The following is a 21,725-nucleotide window of genomic DNA, read 5'->3' as shown; positions in this document are numbered from 1 at the left end:
ACCCTCTGGTAGGCGCTATAGAGCTCTGTGTGCCAGAACAACACATGCTCACTCCATTAAACAGTTCAGAGTCAATTACCCAGTAACAGCAAAACATCTCCTTACTTAAATCGTAGATTTCATTTTTACATATTATATTTTTACAGTTCAGAATATACTGTTTAGAACATGTAGGCATACACTACACTGTGTGGTCATTATCAATATAAAGCCACACTGTACAGAATGTATATAAACATGTGTGTAAGTTGTGCATAATCTACCACTCAATGTACATATTATTTAGAATTTACAGAACACTTGACCTGTATATAGAGTTTTAGGTGATGTGTGTTGTTGGTCATTGGTGCTAAATATGGACACACACACCTTTTCCTTTGACATTACAGTCCTGACCATTTCTTATTCTTTACCTTCTTTATCTTTATTTGTTCAGCTTTTGTTTTCCTTCTATGTCTGTTCGTCTTTGAGTACATTGGGAACAATGGTAAACCGAAGTAAAATTTCTTCTGTGAACACATCTGGTTCAAATTCTGACACAATATTCAACACTTCCGTCAGCCAAACGCGCTCTCTAGCGGATGTCATGTAACAGGGAAAATATTCATCAGAAAGGATTAATCATGATCTTACCTTTTAGGTATTTTAAAAAAAATAACTATGAAGAGCATATTTGAATAATAGAACAATTTAATTGCAAAACTGCCAAATACACAGATGGCAAACTGCCTGTGCGTGCATACCATAGTAATTTTGAATTGACCAAATCATACCACTGTGTGTTTTGACCCTCTAAACTACGACCTGGATATTTTCCTTGATAACTGGTATACAGTATCGGAGAGCAATGACTAACGTTGATACTGTTGCTTGCTGGGGGAATCTTACAACCGCATTCTCTGTTCCACCCGAACATTTTTCAATGCGACACAAAACAATAAGAGCTGTACATGGGTAGGAGCGGCAGGGAGGACTTCACAGCAAGACTTGTCAGTTAAAACCAGTTAGACTGTAAATGGTCGATGTTTGTGTACGGCATAACTTGACATTAATACGAGCTTTACCTGCAACAAGCTAACGTCCACTGTGTGGTTGTAGCTACAGCTCAGGACCTACTTTTTCGTGTCGCAGCTAACGTAGTTAGCTAGAATGCTAACATGATGTTCAACCCATTAGCCGGGTTACCAGATGACCGAAAATCGATGTACAGTCAGTCACAAAATAGTGTGTACAAAACTGGCGACAAAACAAGCCCTATTAGCGTCATAGTGGTAAGCTCGGGCAGCCGAGGAAACAAACTACTTTTTCGATACCCTTTCCAAAGAGCGGCTGAATGTCCGTCATCTCTTACAGGTATGCGTAGCACAGTTCACCCAACGCTAACGTTAGCTTCTTTATTCGGGGGCACCTGTGCATTCACGGTGTCACTTTCACATAATTACACATATACATAGCATGGACAAAGTAACACCTCCCAATGTAAGTAAGTTCAATACAACAGCAGCCTGGTAATATGTTGTATTTTACCTCTATAATTAAGGCTTGAGCCGCAGTTTCCATTGAGGAAGAGAAACATTGTCCATTCTTCCTCTTTCTGAAAAACAGTTTTCCTGCTTTTGCATTTGTCGTTGTGATTGTTTCTCCGCAGTGTGATATACGTTCACCAATTCTATGTAACTAATTTAGTTGCTTCAAGTATAATGACCTTTTTAGAAGTTGGGTTTCTTGCAAATATACTGAAGGGCGAATTGGCCGATTCCCAAAATGTCAAAAATGACTTGCCAGACAATGGAAAACTTCCTTGGCAGAGAGCAACAATGGTTACAGGCAGACCCTCACTAACAGAGAAAGGACCCATAACCGCAACAAACTATGGTCTCGTACAGTATAACATTAACACCTCTCTGACACATGTTTGACATTCTCATTGTTGATTTAACATCTTGTTTGTTAATGGGGCTGAATCTCGAACCAATGTGCTTTTGCTTGTGCGTAATAGGTGTCAATAATCATGAACTAATACTATTATTTCTGTTCACAAGCAAAACAACGAAGTCCATACGCACTGAACACAACGGGGGATGGTCTTGAAGATCAGGATGGTGATTCAAGGTATTTTTTTTAACTTCATTCAGTATGATATGGTTTATAAATTCACTATAGGGAAATTGACTGTAGGTGGGCACACAGCCAATTCTAAGATCTGCATGAGCCACTTACTCTCCTTAGGTTTTTCCTCCGTATTGTGTTGGGTCTTATTTTGATTTTTCAAACGTGTCATTGTATTTTACAACAGGAATTGACGAGTGTTAAATGTTCATATTACCCATGTGGGACATTTCTCATTGTCCCAGCTGCTGTTTGCTTATCTGAACTGCATAACTGAATAAAAACAAGCCTCTAAACCTCCACTAAAGATGACTTTGTTATTATTATTTTTTTTTATCACTGATAATGTGAAAACAGAGCACTGATTGTTTCTCCGTGCTTTAAAAACAAGTACATACAAAGCATTGTTAAACCACATCAGACTTTTTTGAAGCCCAACATGACTGTTGGGACAAGAAGCCGTCAATCATAGTAACTTAGAATTAGTCAAAGATGCAAAAACACAATGGTGGCAGTGCTGCATCCTTTCATGGTTTTACACAAGCTTAGTAATTAAAGAATAGGGGATGACTTGTTTAAAGAAGCGAGAGGGAATCTGCTATACATGGATTTCACACAACAACTTGCCAAAACAAAAATGAACAAATAAAAATTGAGATGTTAGCGATGTTAATGCTGATTGAATATTTCCTACAGTGTGTTGAACATCAGCTGTGTGAGTTTAAGTATATATATGCAGATAAAGTGGAACGCTCCTTTGAGCTATTCATTCCGTCAGTACTGACTGAGGCAGAAGCTGTATGAAACATAAACAGAATTTGCCAACCACTTGAATCCCTCCCTCATGATACACTCAAATATGTTGATGTTTGTTCCGGAAAAATACAAAAACGTCAGAAAGAATTTTTCAGTCTTCTTTGTCTGTTGATTTCCAAAAGCATTTAGTTTTCATCATGCTGTGGTTCTATGGATGGCATTGCTCATCAGTCGTTGGTTGGTTGAAATTATTTTGCTGGCAGGGTTGTAAGAAACAGCCATGAGTACTCTTTCTTTTATCAATGCAGCTCACCAGGCATAATCAGATAAAGCTTTGACTCTTTTTTTTTCTTTTGCTCAGTTTTTCCATACTGGCTTCTCTTGTAGTAGTAGTACTAGTACTAGTAGTAGTAGTAGTAGTAGTAGTAGTATGGACTTAGTCATGTGAGAAGTCATGCAGTAACAGCTTTATAAAGACCAGTATAGAAAGTGGTTTGCAGAATATAAGTGGCATGTTATCACAGCAGAAAATAGTTTCACAGTATCTTTTTGAGTAACATTAACATTTTTGTTGCCTTTATGACAGCTTTGTGCTGGTATTTGAGCTCACATATATATACAAACTGTTCTGAAAAAGCCATCTTTCACCATGAATGACATTAAGGCTTAGTCAGGCTAAGGTTGATTTGTTTTAATCAATATGCAGACCAGCATTGTTTGGGTTGTTTTGATGTCCATTTTGTGCATTCAGCCCAACTTGTGTTGCATTTTCCTTTTTGTTTGCTTTTTTCTTCTTTTTTATGGCCCAATTCCCATTTCAGAGAACAATCTCCACTAACTGACGAACAGTTGGTAGCAGGGTAAGACCAAATCATTCTAAACCACCTTTCCTTTGCTTAGATCACCCCTGTCTTTTTTTATCCCCTTCTTTCCTGTTTTGTGTCCTGTATGGATCCCCAACCCTAATCTCAGTAAAATCCTTGTATATTACCAGTAGCAGATCCAGTGAATCAGTGCTTTGGTTAATTCGGGATATCTGTATTGCTCTCCTGTGTACTGTATGCCTTTTTGAAAAAAATCCAGCAGTTTAAAACGATAATTAAAAGTTTAATTCACATTGATTATATTTCCTCCAGCATGTAGACACAACATTGCAAAACAAAATGTAAATGAAATGCAAACTGTCATAAAGCAACTACTACACGTCCTTTTCAAATTGTTTTGGTGGGTAAGTCTATAGTGTGTTTAATTTTTTTCTGGAAGTTAACGCCTTGATTTTTATCCCTCTCATTGCAGCATGAGATACTTAAGTCAAACCAGCATGAGTCTTTCACATTCTTCATTCATACAGCGACTTCACTGTTTCTGCAAGGAGGACTCTTCCTCTTTTCTCCTCTCCAGTAGCCACACAAGCTTTTTTTATTTTTACTCTCATTGTTGAATTACATTGCAGGCAGATGCATCTGATTAACACAACCCCCTCTTATAGGCAGGGAGGGACAAATGTAAACAGACAGCTAATTTAAACTCTCTTACTTGTCCCAGCTGTTTTTGTTATGTAACCTCTCATCCCACCCTGCACACTTTTCTTTCTGAGTCTGTTCTTCCTTCTTAAAGGTTCTCTGACATCATCCTTGCCACCATCCTGGCCACCAAATCTGACATGTGTGGAAAGAAGTTTGAACTGAAGATAGACAATGTTCGATTTGTGGGTCACCCTACCCTCCTTCAGCATCCTCCCATCATTCAGGTAAGAAACAAAATGACTCCGACTAAAAACATGTGAAGTCTTTCTTGATTTAAACTGACTGTAAAGAAAATGTTTCCTCCCACTTGTTACCGCTGTTAAAGAGGAAAGATTGATGACTGTGAAGGCACAACATTAAAAGACAATAAAATGAGTGTGATATATTGTATGAAGAATCACTGTGTTGGAAAGTTTTAATTAGTAAGTATGCCTATTTGTGATGTGTAGCTTGCAGTAGCAGTTATTATAAACTGTGTTAGATAGTTGTGATTGATTATATTAATAACAATTAATATTGAATTATATTATTATTATAATTTGGTTGTGTCTTGCCATCTGGCTTTAATGAGTCTGTAATGCCATTTCTCATTTCACCGCAACCCTCTAAAGCTTTGAACTTGCGTAGATTAGTCATAACTTCAGCATTGCCCCCTACTGACAGGTTTTTTTGTCTGATGATTTACCATCTGTGTTGCCAAGATGAAGGTGTTAAAAAAACACAATGCAATTAAATAACATACTGGAGTAAAATAAAAATTTTAAAAACATAAGGTGATCCTGTGAAAGTAGCAGCTTACATTATATTGTAATGCAATACAACAAAACCTACTGTAGGTAACTTCAAAATTACCACAGCTTTCAATCAACAATTCTCAACAAAATGTGAATACTTCAGGTTTGACATAGCTTGATTTATTGCAGAGCTATTGTAGCCAGTTGAATAACATTGTACTAGTGCAGTTTTTAATTGTGTTTTTATGCTATATTTGTGAACTGCACTGCTTTTTAAATAAAGTCGGTATGTAGAGCTACACACTGTACATCTACACACTGTAGGTCTACATTTTATACGTTTTTTTATCTTGTCAAAAATGTTAAAAATTGTTCTTCTTTCTGTGCAGGTTTCTAAGACTGATCCTTCACCTAAAAGAGAAATGCCTACGATGATCTTGTTTAACGTGGTGTTTGCTCTAAGGGTACGAAAAGACTTCTTGTAGTTTATATTTTTAATTGTAATTAACTGCCTTTTGCTCCACTAGTGGAAAAACATTGTGTATAAATGGACATATTAATATTCAAAATGAACATGATATCTTTATTTTTAATGATGGCACAATTATGTCAGCTGGCTGTGGGTGGGACCTGTTGTGTTCTGTTAATCTGTGTGTTCTGTGAATGCTGTGTGTGTGGGTGATAATATTCCAGTATACTCTATCTGAGACAGCATGGGAACTCAGAGCGAGGAGGGGGCAATTTATTATGCTTAATCATGCTGCACAACAAGGCGTAGCCTGTTCCTGCCTTTGCTGAGTCACTGTACCCAGTAAGTCCCAGCACAGCTGAGATGGGGTAAAAAGTGCTCAGTCATGTTTTGTCATTAATATCTGCCCAGCAACTCTGGTATCTATACCCTGGAAATTTACAAAAAAAATGACAGTCAAATTGGGTTATTTTAATCTGTCTGTGTGTATTCACAGTGGGGGGCATTCTCACGATTGAACCCATTTTTTAATGGATTCACAATTCAGGTTTTTACACCAGTAAATTATTTTATGTTATTCTACACATTCATTCATACAGATCAGTTTTTTTTGTGCCACAGAGGTGACGCAAAAGCTTTCCAACACAGTCTCCATAAAAGCTGGACAATTTGCTTTACAGTGACAGGATACATTACTGTCACCAGTGACAAGAGGTGGAACTTACACAGTGTCAACTCTGTCAGTCAATATTTTAACAACATAAAAATGAAAAGCGTTCTGTATTACATATATACTTAGATATTTAACATCAGGGTCATTTGAATGGTGTGTTACTTTTGTGTTTTTTAAAGTTTCATTTTTTTGAAGTGTGTTACACATTAAGATCATTACCTCCGATCTAGGAGCTCAGAAGTCATAGGTATATGTAACAGGTAATCACTGAGTTGTATTACTGACATGTTTCGGACAAAATTACACTCTTTAAAAAGTGTCTTCCTCTTGTCTTTGGGCTTTACAGGCGAATGCTGACCCATCCGTCATCAGCTGCATGCACAACCTGTCACGCCGCATCGCGATAGCCCTGCAGCACGAGGAGCGGCGCTGCCAGTACCTGACCAGAGAGGCCAAACTGATGCTGGCCGTTCAGGATGAGATCACTACCATGACTGAGAGTGAGATACAAACTTATCACACCTCACAGTGGACAGAAATGTACTGCTCTGTCTCTGTCTGTAGAATTTCATAGAATCCATTGAGCATAGTGACATTTATTACAGAACAATGTGGCTTGCCACTAACTTTGTGATGGTGTATAATAGTTGAGATTTGAAAGTAGATTTTGAAATTGTTTTCTGTTTTTCTAAGCGGATGGAAGCCCCCAGTCCCCATTTAGACAAATTCTTCCCAAATGTAAGCTGGCCAGAGACCTGAAGGAAGCTTATGACAGGTGTGTGATTAGCATATAACATAGTCTTATTTTTGTTGTGTTTTTTCCTTCTATTTTGTATCATACAAAATGTATATTGTCCACAGAGCTGAACATTTATGTTTTTACAGCCTTTGTACTACTGGTGTCGTGCGACTACATATAAACAACTGGCTCGAGGTGAGCTTCTGTTTACCACACAAGATCCACAGGATTGGTGGCACCTATATCCCCCCAGAGGCATTAGAGCGCAGCCTTAAGGCTATAAGGTGTGTTTTACCTTTTATGTATGTTTTTTTGGACTGAAATATAACATTTTATTTGGCTAGCAATAAACCAGAATGGTGACTTGTTTACAGTTAATCTGTGACAGATACTTGGCCCCCTTTTTTAAAGCATGAACACATGCAGGGAGTGTTGTTACAAGTGTCACTTCAAATAAAATGTTTTTTTATACAGTATTTAAAATGATATTCAGATATTATATAGAAATTGTCACAGTTTGATTTACAATGCAAAAATTTTACAACACTTACTGTTAGTTGTTCATATAGTTTTTGTCTTTTCTACCCACAAATGCAACACATCTTGGGGATTATTCATACCCCTATTTTGTTTGAATCTGAATCAAACCTTTAAGAAACATAGTGTTCATTTGTTAATCTGAATTGTCTGAAAGTCATGCAAAATGAGTCTAATTGTCAGCTCAGAATATAAAAGGTAGAATATCCTGGAAAGTCCACCTGTCCACCTGGAAAAAAACTAAAATGACTAAAATACTCATGACTCTAACACACACACACACACACACACACACACACTTATATTTATAGCACAGGATTGTTATAGTCCTTCTTAATGTGCGTTGTTAGATGTGTTGTTTCCCACAGCTCGACTTACTTAAGCAGTCTCAGATCCCTGAAACTAAGTCTAATTACCATCAGTTTGTTATGTTAAAACAGTATTGTTTCTTTAACGGCTGATTAACAGCTGTGTATTTTGTGAGCATCAGTATTGACTCAGTATATGAAACATCAAAAGAAACCATTAAAAGTTGGTGGGCCATACTGCCACCTATTGTTACTTCAGCGTACTTACATCAGAGTTGTCATTAACTTCTACCTTTCCTTTCATTTCTGTGTTTTGAACAAAAGGTGAAATATGTGCTTAACTGCTGTGTAGGAAGATGATTTTATTTTGATTTAATCAAAATGGTTTGTTTGTGTTTCCAGTGATACACATAGTTGTACATGGGTGCATGTACAGACTGGTCTGTTGTATAGAGTGGAACTAAAACTGGCAGTCTTGAGCTCTAAAGATTAGTTCTGTTGGTTCAGAGGCTGTTTCATATGTTGTTTGATCCTCCAGACCTTACCATGCCCTGCTGCTGCTGGAAAGTGAGAAATCACTGCTGAGCCAGCTTCCTCTGGACTGCTCCCCTGCGATGGTGCGCCTCATCAAAACCTGCTCAGCGGTGAAAAACCTGCAGCAGCTCGCACAGGATGCTGACTTGGCCTTACTTCAGGTGCAGAACAGGCACACTACCTGCATCACTACTGCACTTTACAACACCAGATGTCATTCTCTGAATTCAAAAGGCATTTACCATAAAATTTGAAGCACTTGGTCATTACTAAAGAAATTAATTTGTAAGTGCAGCACAAATTGAGTTGGTGGTTGTGTTGTCTTTGGAAACCCTTTTCATTCAAATACACAAAAGTAAATAAGTTGTCTGCCCAGAGAGGTTACTAAGTTGATGGTGTTTTACTGCCATCTAGTGGACAATGTAATATACATTCAAAGCAAATTAGACTGCACAAATCTGTGTAGTACAAGAAGTTTTTATATCTTCCATACAGTTGGTTTTCAGTTGCTGAGCACTTTGTTGTTTAGATCATTTATACTAGTTGCTAATGTTTTTCCTTCCTCTTAGATCTTTCAAATTGCTGCTCACTTGGTTTATTGGGGCAAAGCAATCATCATCTACCCATTGTGTGAGAACAACGTATACATGCTGTCACCTCATGCCAACATCTGCCTGTGAGTGTTCATGATGTGATGTGAGCCATTTGGCCGTTCTGATTACTGTACAGTTTAGGAACCATAATGCTGATAAGCAATTGTGCGTGCCACTGCCGAATATGTTGGCCTCAAAAACACATCTTTATTGTCATTAAGTTCTGATTTCCAAAGCCTGTACTTGTTAAATCATCTTAAAATGTGTAATGACAGAACTGGATTGGGCCATTGGTGGTACTAGTTATAGCCTTTCCTTTACAAGATTGAGAAAAATAAATTAAAAACAGCTGTGTTAATGAAAATCTCTGTTCATCTCCGTTGTTGAATAATGTGCCCCATCTCTTTTTGGATAGATACTCACCATTGGCTGAGCAATTTGCTCAGCAGTTTACTGGTCATGATCTGCCCTCCATTTTAGCCAAGTTATCACTGCCCATCTCTCTGGCCGAGTTCATGAACCCCATGGATGCACCTGCACCAGAGGTAGGACTATTGTACAAATACACTGCAAATAACCTTACCCCTCCACCACATACACATACACACTACACATACTATGTATGTACCTTAAGCCAGCCAGTACTAAAAAGTTTTTTTGAAAAAAAAAAACAATATAGTACATGAATTTTGTAATGGTAATATGATGAAGGACTGTCATAATGTTAGACAATCCCCCTGGTTTTCAGTGTAAACCAACTTTATTTTCTTATGTTTTTTTTTTTTTTTTTGGGAAATAATCTGATTGATATGTATCTTTTTTTCCCAGAAAACACTAAACCCCAAAACTTGCAAGTATAACATGTAACAAAGGTTTTCTCCGAAAAACACTTTTGTTGGAAACAGCTGTAATCATGAAGAGAATGCTTTAATGAATTTGTCACTGTGGCATTATTAGCAGACATTTGTTTGCAAAGTAAAATCAAACAAAAGTGAAATTATGGTTTCCTGGAAAATCCCTAGTCTGCTGTATATAGGGCTATTATTGTCCATTTAGTTACTGTATTGTAAGAGCAGAACCATCTGGCTTTCTCCTCCGGCCCGTCTTGTTTTGGCCAAGCTGCTTGAGCATTGCTGATGAATTATAAATGGCAAAGGGACATCAGCTTCACCGTCAGCACCCTCCATTTTTCATGAGAACAAGATCAGAGACATGGTTCTTTCTTTTGGCTCTATTTTTAACTTTGCGGCACTCACAGCTGATTTAAAACATATTTGACTTGGTAAGGGTTATGAACACGTTTGGCATCACTTGTTAAATGTTTATCCTGTGCTAAGGTGTGTGCTGCTACTCTCCCGACCAGGCCCAGCTAATCCAGATGGTGGTGTGGATGCTCCAGCGCCGCCTGTTGATCCAGCTGCACACTTATGTCTGCTTGTTGGTGCCGCCCAGTGAGGATGAGCCCGGATTGAGGGATGAAGACCCTCCACTGGCACCCAGAGTAGGAGGCCGCAGTCTCAGCACCCCGAGTGCTCTCAGCTTCGGCTCCCCAAGTATGTCCTCACTCGGCTCTCTCCTCTGCCCAACTCCTAGAGGTAGAACAGGGCAATAGATAATCGTTGATCATCTGTCTGCCTCCTGTGTATAGCCAGCAGTGATGACATGACCCTCACCAGTCCGAGTATGGACAACTCCAGTGCAGAACTACTTCCTGGTGGGGACTCTCCACTCAACAAGAGGATGACAGAGACACTACTGGCCAGCCTGTCAGAGCACGAGAGGCAGATTATTCTAAACATCCCTGCTGCACAAAATCCAGAGGATCTTCGGATGTTTGCCAGGTAATTGAAGTCGCCATTAACAGAGGCCAACTGTATTTTCTGTGATCTTCTTTGTCCGTGCATTAAATGTGTCTCAGCACTTCATTACACTCTGCTTTTAGACTGTCAGATACCCCTTTACATTGTCACACTGTGTTCAGTTGTTAGTCCAAAATGGCCGTTCCAGATTATACTGTGAGACATGTCCATGGATGCATGATTAGGAGCTAACAAAGATAGCCTGTGTGCCGCTACAACCCCAGACAACAAACCAACCAATCAGAATACAGCATGAGATGACGCAAAATACAGTTCCTGGCTTGTCGTTTCAGAAGGGCCATTTTAAAATGAAGTTTAGAGACAAAAACATGCATGTGCAGGCACACAAATTGAAATGAAAAAAGGTTTTGTGGGACTGGAGAAAAAAACTATGTCCAAAGTTTTTCGTTTTGCTGCTTTTCAACTGATGGTGACCTTGCTCCGCACATATGTGCTTTTTTCATTTTACATCATAGGGTTATAATTCACCACGCATTCATCGCACAATCTGACATGCCTCAAATTGATCTGACAAAGATTGCAACCAAGATTTTATTAGAGCCATTCTGAGTGTCACTTGCAATAAACTTACAAGATTGCTGTTGTCTTACAGTCTAAAGGCGCCTGCAATAAGTTTTAGTGACTCATGATGTTATAAATCAAGTCTCTTAGGAAATAAGATATTTGTGCATTGGTTTAAAGTTATTTTAATTGCATTCACAGAATATTGTGAAATTTAATTGGAAAATATCGTCTGGAGAGTTGAAACAATTGGCCAGCTGTCAGTCGTGCACATACCACTCCCTCTTGTAATCAGTGTTGTGTGCTGTCTACTGCTTAATAATGAAAATGTCATCAGAGAAAATGTCAAAGTCTTGTCCCATGGTTGATTTACACAGCTAATGACTCTGCTTCGTTTTTCTGCCTGTTATGTTGACTGCTTCCAGGCTGCTTCACTATTTCCGGGGGCATCACCACCTGGAAGAGATTATGTACAATGAGAATATGAGACGCTCGCAGCTCAAGACACTGTTTGACAAGTTCCGCAGTGTCCTTGTGGTGACCAACCATGAGGATCCCATTATTTCAATCTTTCAGTCACCCATGGAGTAGTGGCACAGAGACTGCATCAGCACTCACCAACTGGAAAAGATAATACTTTTAGAGCAGGTAACAGCCCACTGTGCACACAGCTAAGTGCTATTGCTCAACAACGTTGTTTTAAAATGAGCACAATGATTACATTACTGTATGCAGATTTACAAAATGTAGAAAGTGTTTTTTTTCCCTTTATGAGCCAATTCTTGTTTACAATATTAAATTATTTTGTACATACCAGTAAGGCCTCAAATGTTTACTCTTAGGAAAGACTGGTAGAGTGTGGGTTTATAACTTCATCTTCCCTTCCCAGATGGGTTAGATCATCTGTGCAGACCACAGAGGGGCATTCTTAGTAATGATCATTCCAGACCTCCAGCTACCTCTCCTCAGGAATCCCAGAAGTGGGGAGAGAAAGAGGGCAAAAAAGAGAAGACTTTAAACATCAGACAGGCTGCTTTTGCTTTGAGGGAAGCAGAGCGTTCCAAACATCTGTGAAATCACTGAGTCACTGAGAAGAGAATTTCTCAACTATTAATGTTTATCAAAAAAAACATAGATGAAGGACCCAAACAAAAGACTCATTTTGTGAGTAAATGTATTTCAAAACTGATTTTTTTAATTGGCACTGATCACTTTTACTTTCCAGCACACTTTGCATTATTATATTAAATGCACTGTTACAGCACAAGTAGCATCTTACAAAATGAGTAACATTTATTACAATTTATTCAGATTAGGATTTAAACTTTGAACTAGTCATGGAGGTTATTCTACCATCTTGGCTTTCTAAGATCTACAGAATTATAAAAGAATATATAATATTGGGGGATTCTTTCAAAAAGAATTGATTTCATGTGTATGAGAAGTGGTGTATTCCAGCAAAGCAAACAGGAAAGTGTTAAGTTTTATACTGCCTAAATGGTGAAGACCACAAGAACAGATGGCAGAGCAGTTTCAGGAATATTCCTGTTAAGTCCTTTTGACATTGTGCTGTCCTGTGTCAGACTGCACATCTGAGGGAGCTAAATTCCTCATTTCATTTCCACACAGAGACTGTCTTTCTGCTTCTTTATTCACTACGCTAACACAGGAGTGCCCACGAAGATAAAACCGCCACGGCTTCGTGGCCCATTCCCCATGGGACTCAATTCCGATGCGTGGGGCTGATACTATATCATGGGGTTCTGCTGGATTTGTGTTGGGGTCCCTCTCCAGCCACACCTCAGGGTCTGCGGCCAGGTCTCGACGGTCAAAACAGCGGGGTATATCTAGAGCCTGGCACAGTTTTGAAGGCCCGTTGCAGAGCTCTTTGTCCTTCAGTGGACGAGCTCCCTCTTTGCGTCTGGCTGCCCTAAGCTGTCTCATGATGGGCTGACCCTGCAGGGGCTCAAGGGAGCGCAGCAGCACGGCAGCACCCTCCCCTGTGAAAAACAGCACACAATATGCATCATTCAGCAAGGCTCCACTCTGTCTCCTTCATTTTGCCCTTTACCCACTGACAACAGAAAACACCACTGTATTGATTTAATGTCTTATTAATGATAAACCCTTGGAAGAGGGCATGTAAAACATAAAAAGGCTTTATAACATTTCTTCTGTTTGCATGCATCAGTGGCCAAAATGAACACTCTTGCTGAGTAATACTTTTACCTTCACTAGACACATTCATACAGAGGTAGATGCCATAGATCGGATACACATAGATGGTACCAGGCTCCATGAACATGGCTGTGTTTCTCTCAGTGCGTTTGCCTCCTGCTGAATGTGAGGCTTTGTCCTCCCCCCCAGGGTAGGCTTCAGTTTCCACTATTCTCCCTCGCAGCTCAGTACCATCTGCGCACCTGCGGACCAACACCTGCAGGAACAAGGAACAAGACAGATTATTATGATTAATCAATAGAGTAATCAATCAACAGAAGAGTAATTGGCAACAAATTTGATAATCGATTAGGCCAAAATGGCAAAAAATTCACAGATGGATGTATTTTACTGTGGTTTTGGATTTTGCTATACCATGTAGGTTGAACTGAGGTTGTAGCCGAGGGGAATCAGTTGTACTGAAGGCTTGACAGACGAGATATTATATGTCAATCTGGCTTTCAGAAATCATTTGAACATAAATGGATGTAAAATTCAGGTGAGATGGCACCATTACCTTGCCGAGAAGTGCTTTAGCCAAACGGATACAAGACAGGTGGAAAAAATCCTTTCTCTGTCTGTGCTGCAGCTCATTCTTGATGAAATAATGGCTTCGCTCCGTCTCAGCACTTTGAGCACCTTCACACTGACTGGACTTCTTCAGTTTGGCACTTGAAGCCTCCGGTTTTATAGCAGCCCCATTTTCATGTTTATTTACTGCTTTTCCAGGTGCCGATGTTACTGCCGATGCTAGCAGCTTTCGTTTTCTCCCTGCCATAACGTTACCGCGGGACAGCTTCAAAAACAAAATAAACTAAATTATTCACACCTTTACTACACTGTCGCTGTCTCTTTTACAGTGTCAACAACTCTTTTATATATATATATATGTTTCTATATCACTTGCTTCATTATTCACTTCAGTCTTATGGTAGATTAGCGCTAGTGCTAGCATACAGGAAGTAAATGACATTGTTTTGTGTCTCTTAAAGGAGCCGCGCACATTTGTAACATGTTTGATTACTTGATTTTATGTTGCGATTTTCCATTTTAGGGAGTCTATTCAGGCTATGAGGAGACAGGTTTCAACAAAATTCTTAAACATGGCTTTGCAGTCCTAAGTCTTCTTCCTGCTGATAGGTAAAACCTTCCAAACAGTGGCCTTTTCCTGCCGCTGTCTTATCTTTTCAACCTCATTTGAAAACAGTCCACTAATAAGAGGCTATAAATAGAGCTGGTGTGCTCATGTCTGGCTGTGCCCAGGAAGTGGATGGCGCCAGTTTGGCTCCAGGCACTGTGGGTCCATGTGGCTTTCTGGAAGACTAACAGTGTACGACACGATGCCATGCCACGAACTACAACTTTATCAGTCAAGTACAAGTTTGCTATGCTTTGTTCTGTACACACACGCGCTGATCCTAAAGCTGTGTGCATTGACTGATGGGTAAATGCATAGAGGGGGAATGGGTAGATATTTAAAATAGACATGTTTGAAGTAGATGGATTTCTTGTGTGTTATTGAAACTTAATTTTTGATATGTACCACACACTGGTTCTGCAGGGCTTCTTTTAGTTAAAGTTTTTGCAGTTAATGATTCTTATGGGTTTTACACTGCTGGTACTTTGAAGGGCCCCTTTGGTCCTTCACAATCATTCTTACCTGTATTTGAATTTTTTCAGCTGAAGACTTACCTTTTCAATCTCTCCAGTTTGTGTAGAACAGGGCTCCTGGGAGTCTGCAGCTATACATAAAGGGTTCACAGTGCTCCAGACTGAAGGATAACTGAAAACAAAACATCATCATTTCCACTCTTAATACGCCAAGTATTATGCAATTTTTTGTATAATGTTTTACTAATAATGTATTGCATTTAGTTTAATAAGGACTTCTGAAAATGCACTCAGTCTTTTTCTTTTTTTTATATAAAGTTGAAAGACAAAAAGAAAGGAACACAGATAGCAATAGTACTTAAAAAAAAAGCATCTCCCCCACAGAGGCCTCCCTTCTTTACTTAGTCAGATCTTTAGAGAGGTGCCAGAAAGTGCAACATGCTGGTGAAGTGGCAGTCTTGTGTGTGCGGCATTGCAAAAATATGTGAAGGGCACACATTACTGGATCAAGGGTAAGTTGATACACAGCAGCAGCATTAAAAAAGTGGCATAAAAAAAATCTCAGTTCAAATATTTGCATGGCTACCTATTGGATGACATTACATCCTCTCTTATCACATTTGTTTTGTCAGAATGGCAATATACAGAGAAATTGTATCCTAATGGAAGCAGTTGGCCAGTAATTATGGACATAAATATCTGGACTGACTTATTGAGCCAGGATATGATCTAGACAGAAATCTGCTGAGCATGTTCAGTAGAACAGTTGTGGTATGGGTTGTTGACTTTACCATGGCTGGTGGAAGGCCATTGTTTGCTTTGACTGTGTTTCCACTGCCTGTCAGCAGCGATGGTGAGGTCTGGGCCGGGCAGCTTTCATTGTTGCTGCCGCTGATAATCTTAGCAGCCACAGCTTGGCTGTAGCGTTGCATTCTGGATCACTTTCAACTCCAGCAGTCACTGCAGTGATAGTGACGCTGAGCAGGGACGCCAGAGACTCATCTGTGTGTGCAGATGGACGGGCAGAATGCAGGAAGACTGAAAATATCTTACTACACCATGACTCAGAGAATCCTATGAGGAATAAGGGTTGATCAGATCAGCTTGGTGTATTATCCTCTCATGCAGTGTTTAGGAAGGAAGTAACTCCTAATATTTATTTTTGATTGAAATTAAAACCTACTTGGTGAAAAGTTTCAATTTGTTCTAACTTTTAATGACTCTGTAAATATATATTCATGTTCTGCATACAGTTGCAGTACCGCAACATTCTGGCATTGCTGTCTTTGTTTTATATCCAGCTGTATGAAAACTTTTCATCAAACACAGGACTGAAATGGATTTACCACAGTAATATCACAACTATAAAGCCAAATTCTTGCCTTGAGTAAAATATTTGGTAATTAGTGGAACATGTATTTACTTATTTTCTTACATTTAGTTTCTTTCCTTGGTGATGTCTTCTGTGGTGGCAAATTCTTTACTTTACAAGTCTTTACTAAACTCATAGTTACCTGCATGAGTGTGGCATGACTGTCCTCAACCAGATAAAATGTCACATACACTATATAAACAAATTAAGTAGTACAGTCGGACCTTTCCATCAGAAGCTACTGTACTGCAATCATAACTGTTTTTATTGTTGCTTTTATGTGAGCGGCATGATTTAAAAAGGGACATCTGATGTTCTATTACCGGCAATGTGTCATAGCTTTTGAGTTGCTGAGATCAACTCTTGTTTTATACTGTGTTTAAATTTGTATTGCTTATGTGACATCATGACATTTATTGCAGATATTAGTGTGAGCGATCCTCATTCCATCACAAGGTGTGGCCGTTAAGAGTGTCATTGTGATATGATAGTCCAAATGGTCTTTCAGAGGCCTTTCACAATGAACAGCAACATTTATTCTATAATATATTGTTTTCTTCTTTTGTCTTCTCTCTCTTAAAAATTAGATGGATGTCCCAAAGCAGACTGATTAAATGCAGGGTTAGAAATATCGTAACATAAACAGAAAGATCAGCTTTTGGTAGGCTGTTTCAAATACAAATGCTGCACATCAGCCTCTGTAATGACTTCCAAGAAACCCTGCCAGTAGCATTTTAACTGCAATTATTTTTGTGTCTTTGTGACTTTCTGTCTCTCTTACCAAGCCAATGAGTGGAAGAGCCTTGTAGTCATCTGCATCCTCAGTGCTCAATGGGACTGATCATTAACTTGTGATAATCAATGATTCAGTAGTCTCTTTTCTTGATTGCTGCAGACATGTGGTGTGTGTGCTCCACAGGTAGGAGCAGGAAGCAGGAGGATTACTTCATGTGAGGCCAAGTTCACACACCTGCACATCAGAGACATTCATATGGAGACACAGGTTTGTCTGTTTTCACATCTGGAATCTCATGCCTACAGGTTTTACTAGAACCGCTAGTATATAAACACAGGATCGAGAATATGAATGTCTATTATGTCTGTGTTTAGTGTCTAGTTTTGTTCTGTTTATTCTGCACTATAGAAAATTAGTGATGCATTGGTTGAGTTGAAAGTATGGTTCAGAGAGCTTGGCCTCCGCCTAAACAGAAACAATTCTGCAGAATCTACTATATAAACCTACCAAGTACAGTATATAAACCCATAGTGTTTTTTAAATACTGTAACTGTATAACAGTTTCAAAATTTAAGTGAGTAAATAACAGTTTGTTTTAGTAGATCATTAAATGACAAAAACTCAGCCTTTCAGCTGTTTGGTTCATTGATTGAGCCTCCACTAAAACCTCCAGCCTAATGACCTTTCCCGGTCTACTCTGATAACAGTTTCCTTGTCTCAGCTCACACCTGTGGCTCTCACAGGGAGCACTGATTGAGTCAGGCAGGGAGGGAGGGCTGTCTGCAGGATCTGGTCTTATCACAAAATCAAGGGAGTATCAGTCTGCTCAACACAACCACACACACCGAAAGCTTTCCTGCTCTCTTTGATTTCTTTAGCAGCCTCCTTCTGCTGTGGTATTTTGCAGCAGTACAGTAGGTTGTGTGTTGCCAGTAATGCACTGTATGTGGTCTATCATTGAATAGAAACCAGCATGCGATGCATTTTAACTTAGTGACTTCTGTTCTATGCAGCTATTGATTGTGTGATCAGCCCTGGCAAGCAAAACCTTATGTTAGCATCCTGTTTCAGGGTGGATTGAAGTATGTTTTTTGTAGGCATACAAAGCTCTATGCAAATGCCATTAATTCTGACAGAACAGACTGAAATTTCTTGTTGCTGCAAACTCAATAGACCCATAAAAACATCTATAAAAAGTCACATGCTTGTAAACAGCATTTGGCCTCTTTTGAATATTTCCTTTGTGGGGTGAACCATGTCACCCATGTATGAGCAAAACCCTCTCTGTGGTATTAATCCAGAATGATGGTCTCCCCTCCACTCCTCTGCTTGGATGAAGAAGGAGGAAACCGTTTATGGGCCGTCTGACAATGTCCTCTGGTTAAACATTACCCTTGCACTCAACCCTTTTATCTGTGTCTGACTGATGGGGCTTCAGGGGTCCTTGAGTGCTCCTACAGGTCTTGCGTTGCTTCCTAATTGCTGCCTTTGCCCCAGCTTCAACCCTCTTCTGTCCCAAGGGAAACGTCACCATTAATTACTACAGCTTCATGGTATATCAATCAGAGACTCCCAGTAGGCCACTGAATGCTCCTTACATAGCCGAGTGCATGTGAAAGAGTTGATGAAGTCCGATAAAGTCATTCCTGTGGTGGAAATACCATCTCTTGCCCAATTTAGGAGCATGTCTCCGAATCAGCTTGATTTGTAGTGTGGCTCTCAGTCATGCTGGCAGGGGCGAGACCCGTGGGTGCAAGACAGAGAGGAGACATGAGCTGAGAGGAAGCTCTAGCCTTTCATACTGTGAACTACTTACAAGACCAGCTGTCAGACCCGTCTACTGTGTGCCTGCTGTATATTTTGGTTTACTCTCACATTTGAGCTAAACAAATTCAGTCCTTATGCAATGATTAGTAAAAAAAAAATTCTAAACAGATTTTACTAACTGTAAAAGGAGCTGGAGAAGAGCTGTGGAGGAGCTGTGGAGGAGGTGTTAAAAAATTGTTCAAAACCACATGTAAGACTCTTAAAAATTTTCTGTGATGACCATCCTGTTAGTTGTGATTAAAGTATGTTCAAACAAATGTACAACAGATATAAAGTTGCTAAACAAGGATGGACTCCAGGGAAATTAAAGAGCAACCATAATTTACTGAAAAAGCTGTGATAGGTAGTAACTTAAAAATAATAATAAATAGTGTCACTATTGCACAGAAGAATAAAATACACAAAACAGTAAAAATATGCAATATTGCACAAAATGTAAAGGAAATATGTCATATTGCTCAAAATGTTGGTAATGTTGTAATAGTGTGCTTTTGCTACTTCTTGAATCTGAATACTTCTTCCACCAATGCAAAACAACTTTTTTTAGTCTGGAATTTCCAGTAGATCTGTAAAGAATATGATTGAATATAAAAGTAAGACACTATGATTCCATGTTCTTATAACACTAACAAATGATCTGCCCAGTCAGCGTAAAAATGGGATCATGTTATGCCCACCTTTGTTTTTAATAGCAGAAAGGCACTGACTGCTCCATTCAGTGGAGAGTATCTTAATTGAAAAGTACATCAAAGCAACCATGAAGGAGACTTTTCCAGGAACCTGAGCTGCTTGTGCCCCGAAACCTCATCTGAGGAAAACTGTGTACTTGGTGCCCCTTGTCAGCACCTCAGAAACCTTCTGCTTCCTTACATACATCCCTCTCCTGGAGAATATTCCCGAGTGGATCTGAGCTTTCACTGAAACCATGATGGAATGCACTGAAATGGTCTTTTCATTAGATGGAGCTGCAGTATGTATCACCCGATGCAGTAGGGAGTACAAAGCAAAGTGGTTTTGACGTTACCAATCATTACAGTCTGGGTTTTAAAAAAAAAAAAAAAAAAAAAAAAACAGATTCAATATACTAAAAACACAGAAAGTGAAGTGACTCCTGAGAGCAACATTGCCAGTCTTACTGGTGAGAGTTTTTTTAATACATTCAAAAATGTACAGTCTCGCAGAAACTGTTGTGAAAAAGCCTTGGACCCTGTTTCTGCAAACGGTCTCACACTTGGAAATGCCCATGAGTTCTGAGCATGAATTAATGATTAAGACATGGCTGCAGAATCCCACAAGCCAAGTATGGGAGGAATCTCAGCAACAGTGATGTGAAAATAATGACATGCCACATATCTAATTTTTGTTTGCATTTGTAGTGGACTCATTTAAAATAATGATAATAATAATGACTACCATACAAGATATAGATTCATGGATGGAGACAAAGGGCCCCTGGGCACAGATGTGTAAAAGACCCTCACCTCCGGACACCCAGGATACTTAGGTGGAAACAAACAAACAAACAACTTAAATTAAAATGAGATGCAAAAAACATGATCAGGATAATTTACCTCTTGACCCCCTGGGCCAGTATCCATCCATGGCTTAATTTGTAGTGATTTTATAGATTCAGGTCTCATTGCCTTGTACAGAATTTTGTATCTAGGTTTTGGTTCTTATTACTGTGTCCACATTTATGCTATGTGTTATGCACATATCTTGACATCTACAACAACATTCTCACCATTGCTTTTGAGTTACTTTCTATGTTTTTGTGTTCAGAGTTCTTGACAAACTAAAGACAATCTTGGAAACCTTCAGCTATCTTTTGATAACAGTTCAGCCTCTGGGGGCAACAACCAATGCTTCATGGCTTCCAGTATAGCCAGTGGATATCTGGATAACAGATAATGGATAGAAGACTTCCTCATCTGTGCATCGGTCACTGTTTAATGTCCATTTAGCAACCTGAGATGCAAAGACGACATTTCAGCTAATCTCTATAAACATCTGCATATGAATGTGGATAAGTTAAAAATAAAGCTAATAAAAAGCTGATTTGTCATCAGACGGTACCCCATGCGTTCCGAGGTTACATTCTGGCCAATATTTTTCACTTTTTTTTGCTTTACACAAAGACTGTTTACCTGCATATAACCAAAGCCCACTCAAACGTGATCAGAGACTACAAACAGAAACCAGAATGCTTCCTATACCACTATCTTGTCACTTATATACAGATTCATATGCAGATATCTGTTTACAGGCTCTGAAATCAGATGTGTACACAGAAAGTTCAGGCTTCATTTAATTACCATGCCTCAGTCAGCTGTATTAACATCAGCAGATTCAAAGCTCAGGCTCATACGACACTGCTGTAATATGCAGTAGGCTATGTGCATGCTCGTTAATTTTAAGAAAAACATTTTCTTCACTGCCTCAGTAATAGACTAGGACTGCATAACTCAACTGAAACACACTGGGAGCTCAGGACTCATGGGTGGTTGCACAGTGATATCAGGTGATGCCATGATCATCATTGTGTCATGTGGCAACTTTGCATGGGTTGTCTAAAGACGGACCAAAAATAGAAGAAAAAATGC

The 21,725-nt window shown here is 39.2% G+C and overlaps 2 protein-coding genes across 6 annotated transcripts; one reads left to right on the top strand and one right to left on the bottom strand.

Annotated features, from left to right (window-relative positions):
* The first annotated feature begins 938 nt into the window (after positions 1 to 938).
* nprl3 (NPR3-like, GATOR1 complex subunit) lies at positions 939 to 12,175 on the top strand. Of its 5 annotated transcripts, XM_041956798.1 has the most exons (14): positions 939 to 1,353; positions 2,043 to 2,112; positions 3,687 to 3,725; positions 4,483 to 4,615; positions 5,515 to 5,589; positions 6,614 to 6,767; positions 6,961 to 7,042; positions 7,153 to 7,290; positions 8,390 to 8,546; positions 8,955 to 9,061; positions 9,394 to 9,523; positions 10,342 to 10,531; positions 10,627 to 10,819; positions 11,785 to 12,175. In XM_041956798.1, the coding sequence occupies exons 1-14, from the start codon at positions 1,158 to 1,160 to the stop codon at positions 11,948 to 11,950; spliced, it is 1,830 nt and encodes a 609-aa protein (XP_041812732.1). In that variant the 5' UTR covers positions 939 to 1,157; the 3' UTR covers positions 11,951 to 12,175. The 5 variants fall into 5 exon arrangements, with proteins under 5 accessions (XP_041812732.1, XP_041812733.1, XP_041812735.1 ...); XM_041956799.1 differs by lacking the exon at positions 3,687 to 3,725; XM_041956801.1 differs by lacking the exons at positions 939 to 1,353; positions 2,043 to 2,112; positions 3,687 to 3,725; positions 4,483 to 4,615; positions 5,515 to 5,589 and adding an exon at positions 6,109 to 6,153.
* Positions 12,176 to 12,509: 334 nt separating this feature from the next.
* Positions 12,510 to 14,537, bottom strand: mpg (N-methylpurine DNA glycosylase). The gene is made up of 3 exons (XM_041957533.1): positions 14,094 to 14,537; positions 13,589 to 13,793; positions 12,510 to 13,359 (listed from the first exon to the last, which is right to left on the bottom strand). Exons 1-3 carry the CDS (start codon positions 14,352 to 14,354, stop codon positions 12,908 to 12,910), a joined length of 918 nt encoding a protein of 305 aa, XP_041813467.1. The 5' UTR covers positions 14,355 to 14,537; the 3' UTR covers positions 12,510 to 12,907.
* Positions 14,538 to 21,725: the final 7,188 nt, after the last annotated feature.

This window comes from Chelmon rostratus, chromosome 17, assembly GCF_017976325.1.
Source record: "Chelmon rostratus isolate fCheRos1 chromosome 17, fCheRos1.pri, whole genome shotgun sequence".
Taxonomy (NCBI): domain Eukaryota; kingdom Metazoa; phylum Chordata; class Actinopteri; order Chaetodontiformes; family Chaetodontidae; genus Chelmon; species Chelmon rostratus.
Note: the sequence above shows the minus strand (reverse complement) of the source record. Positions and strands in the feature narration are given on the sequence as shown.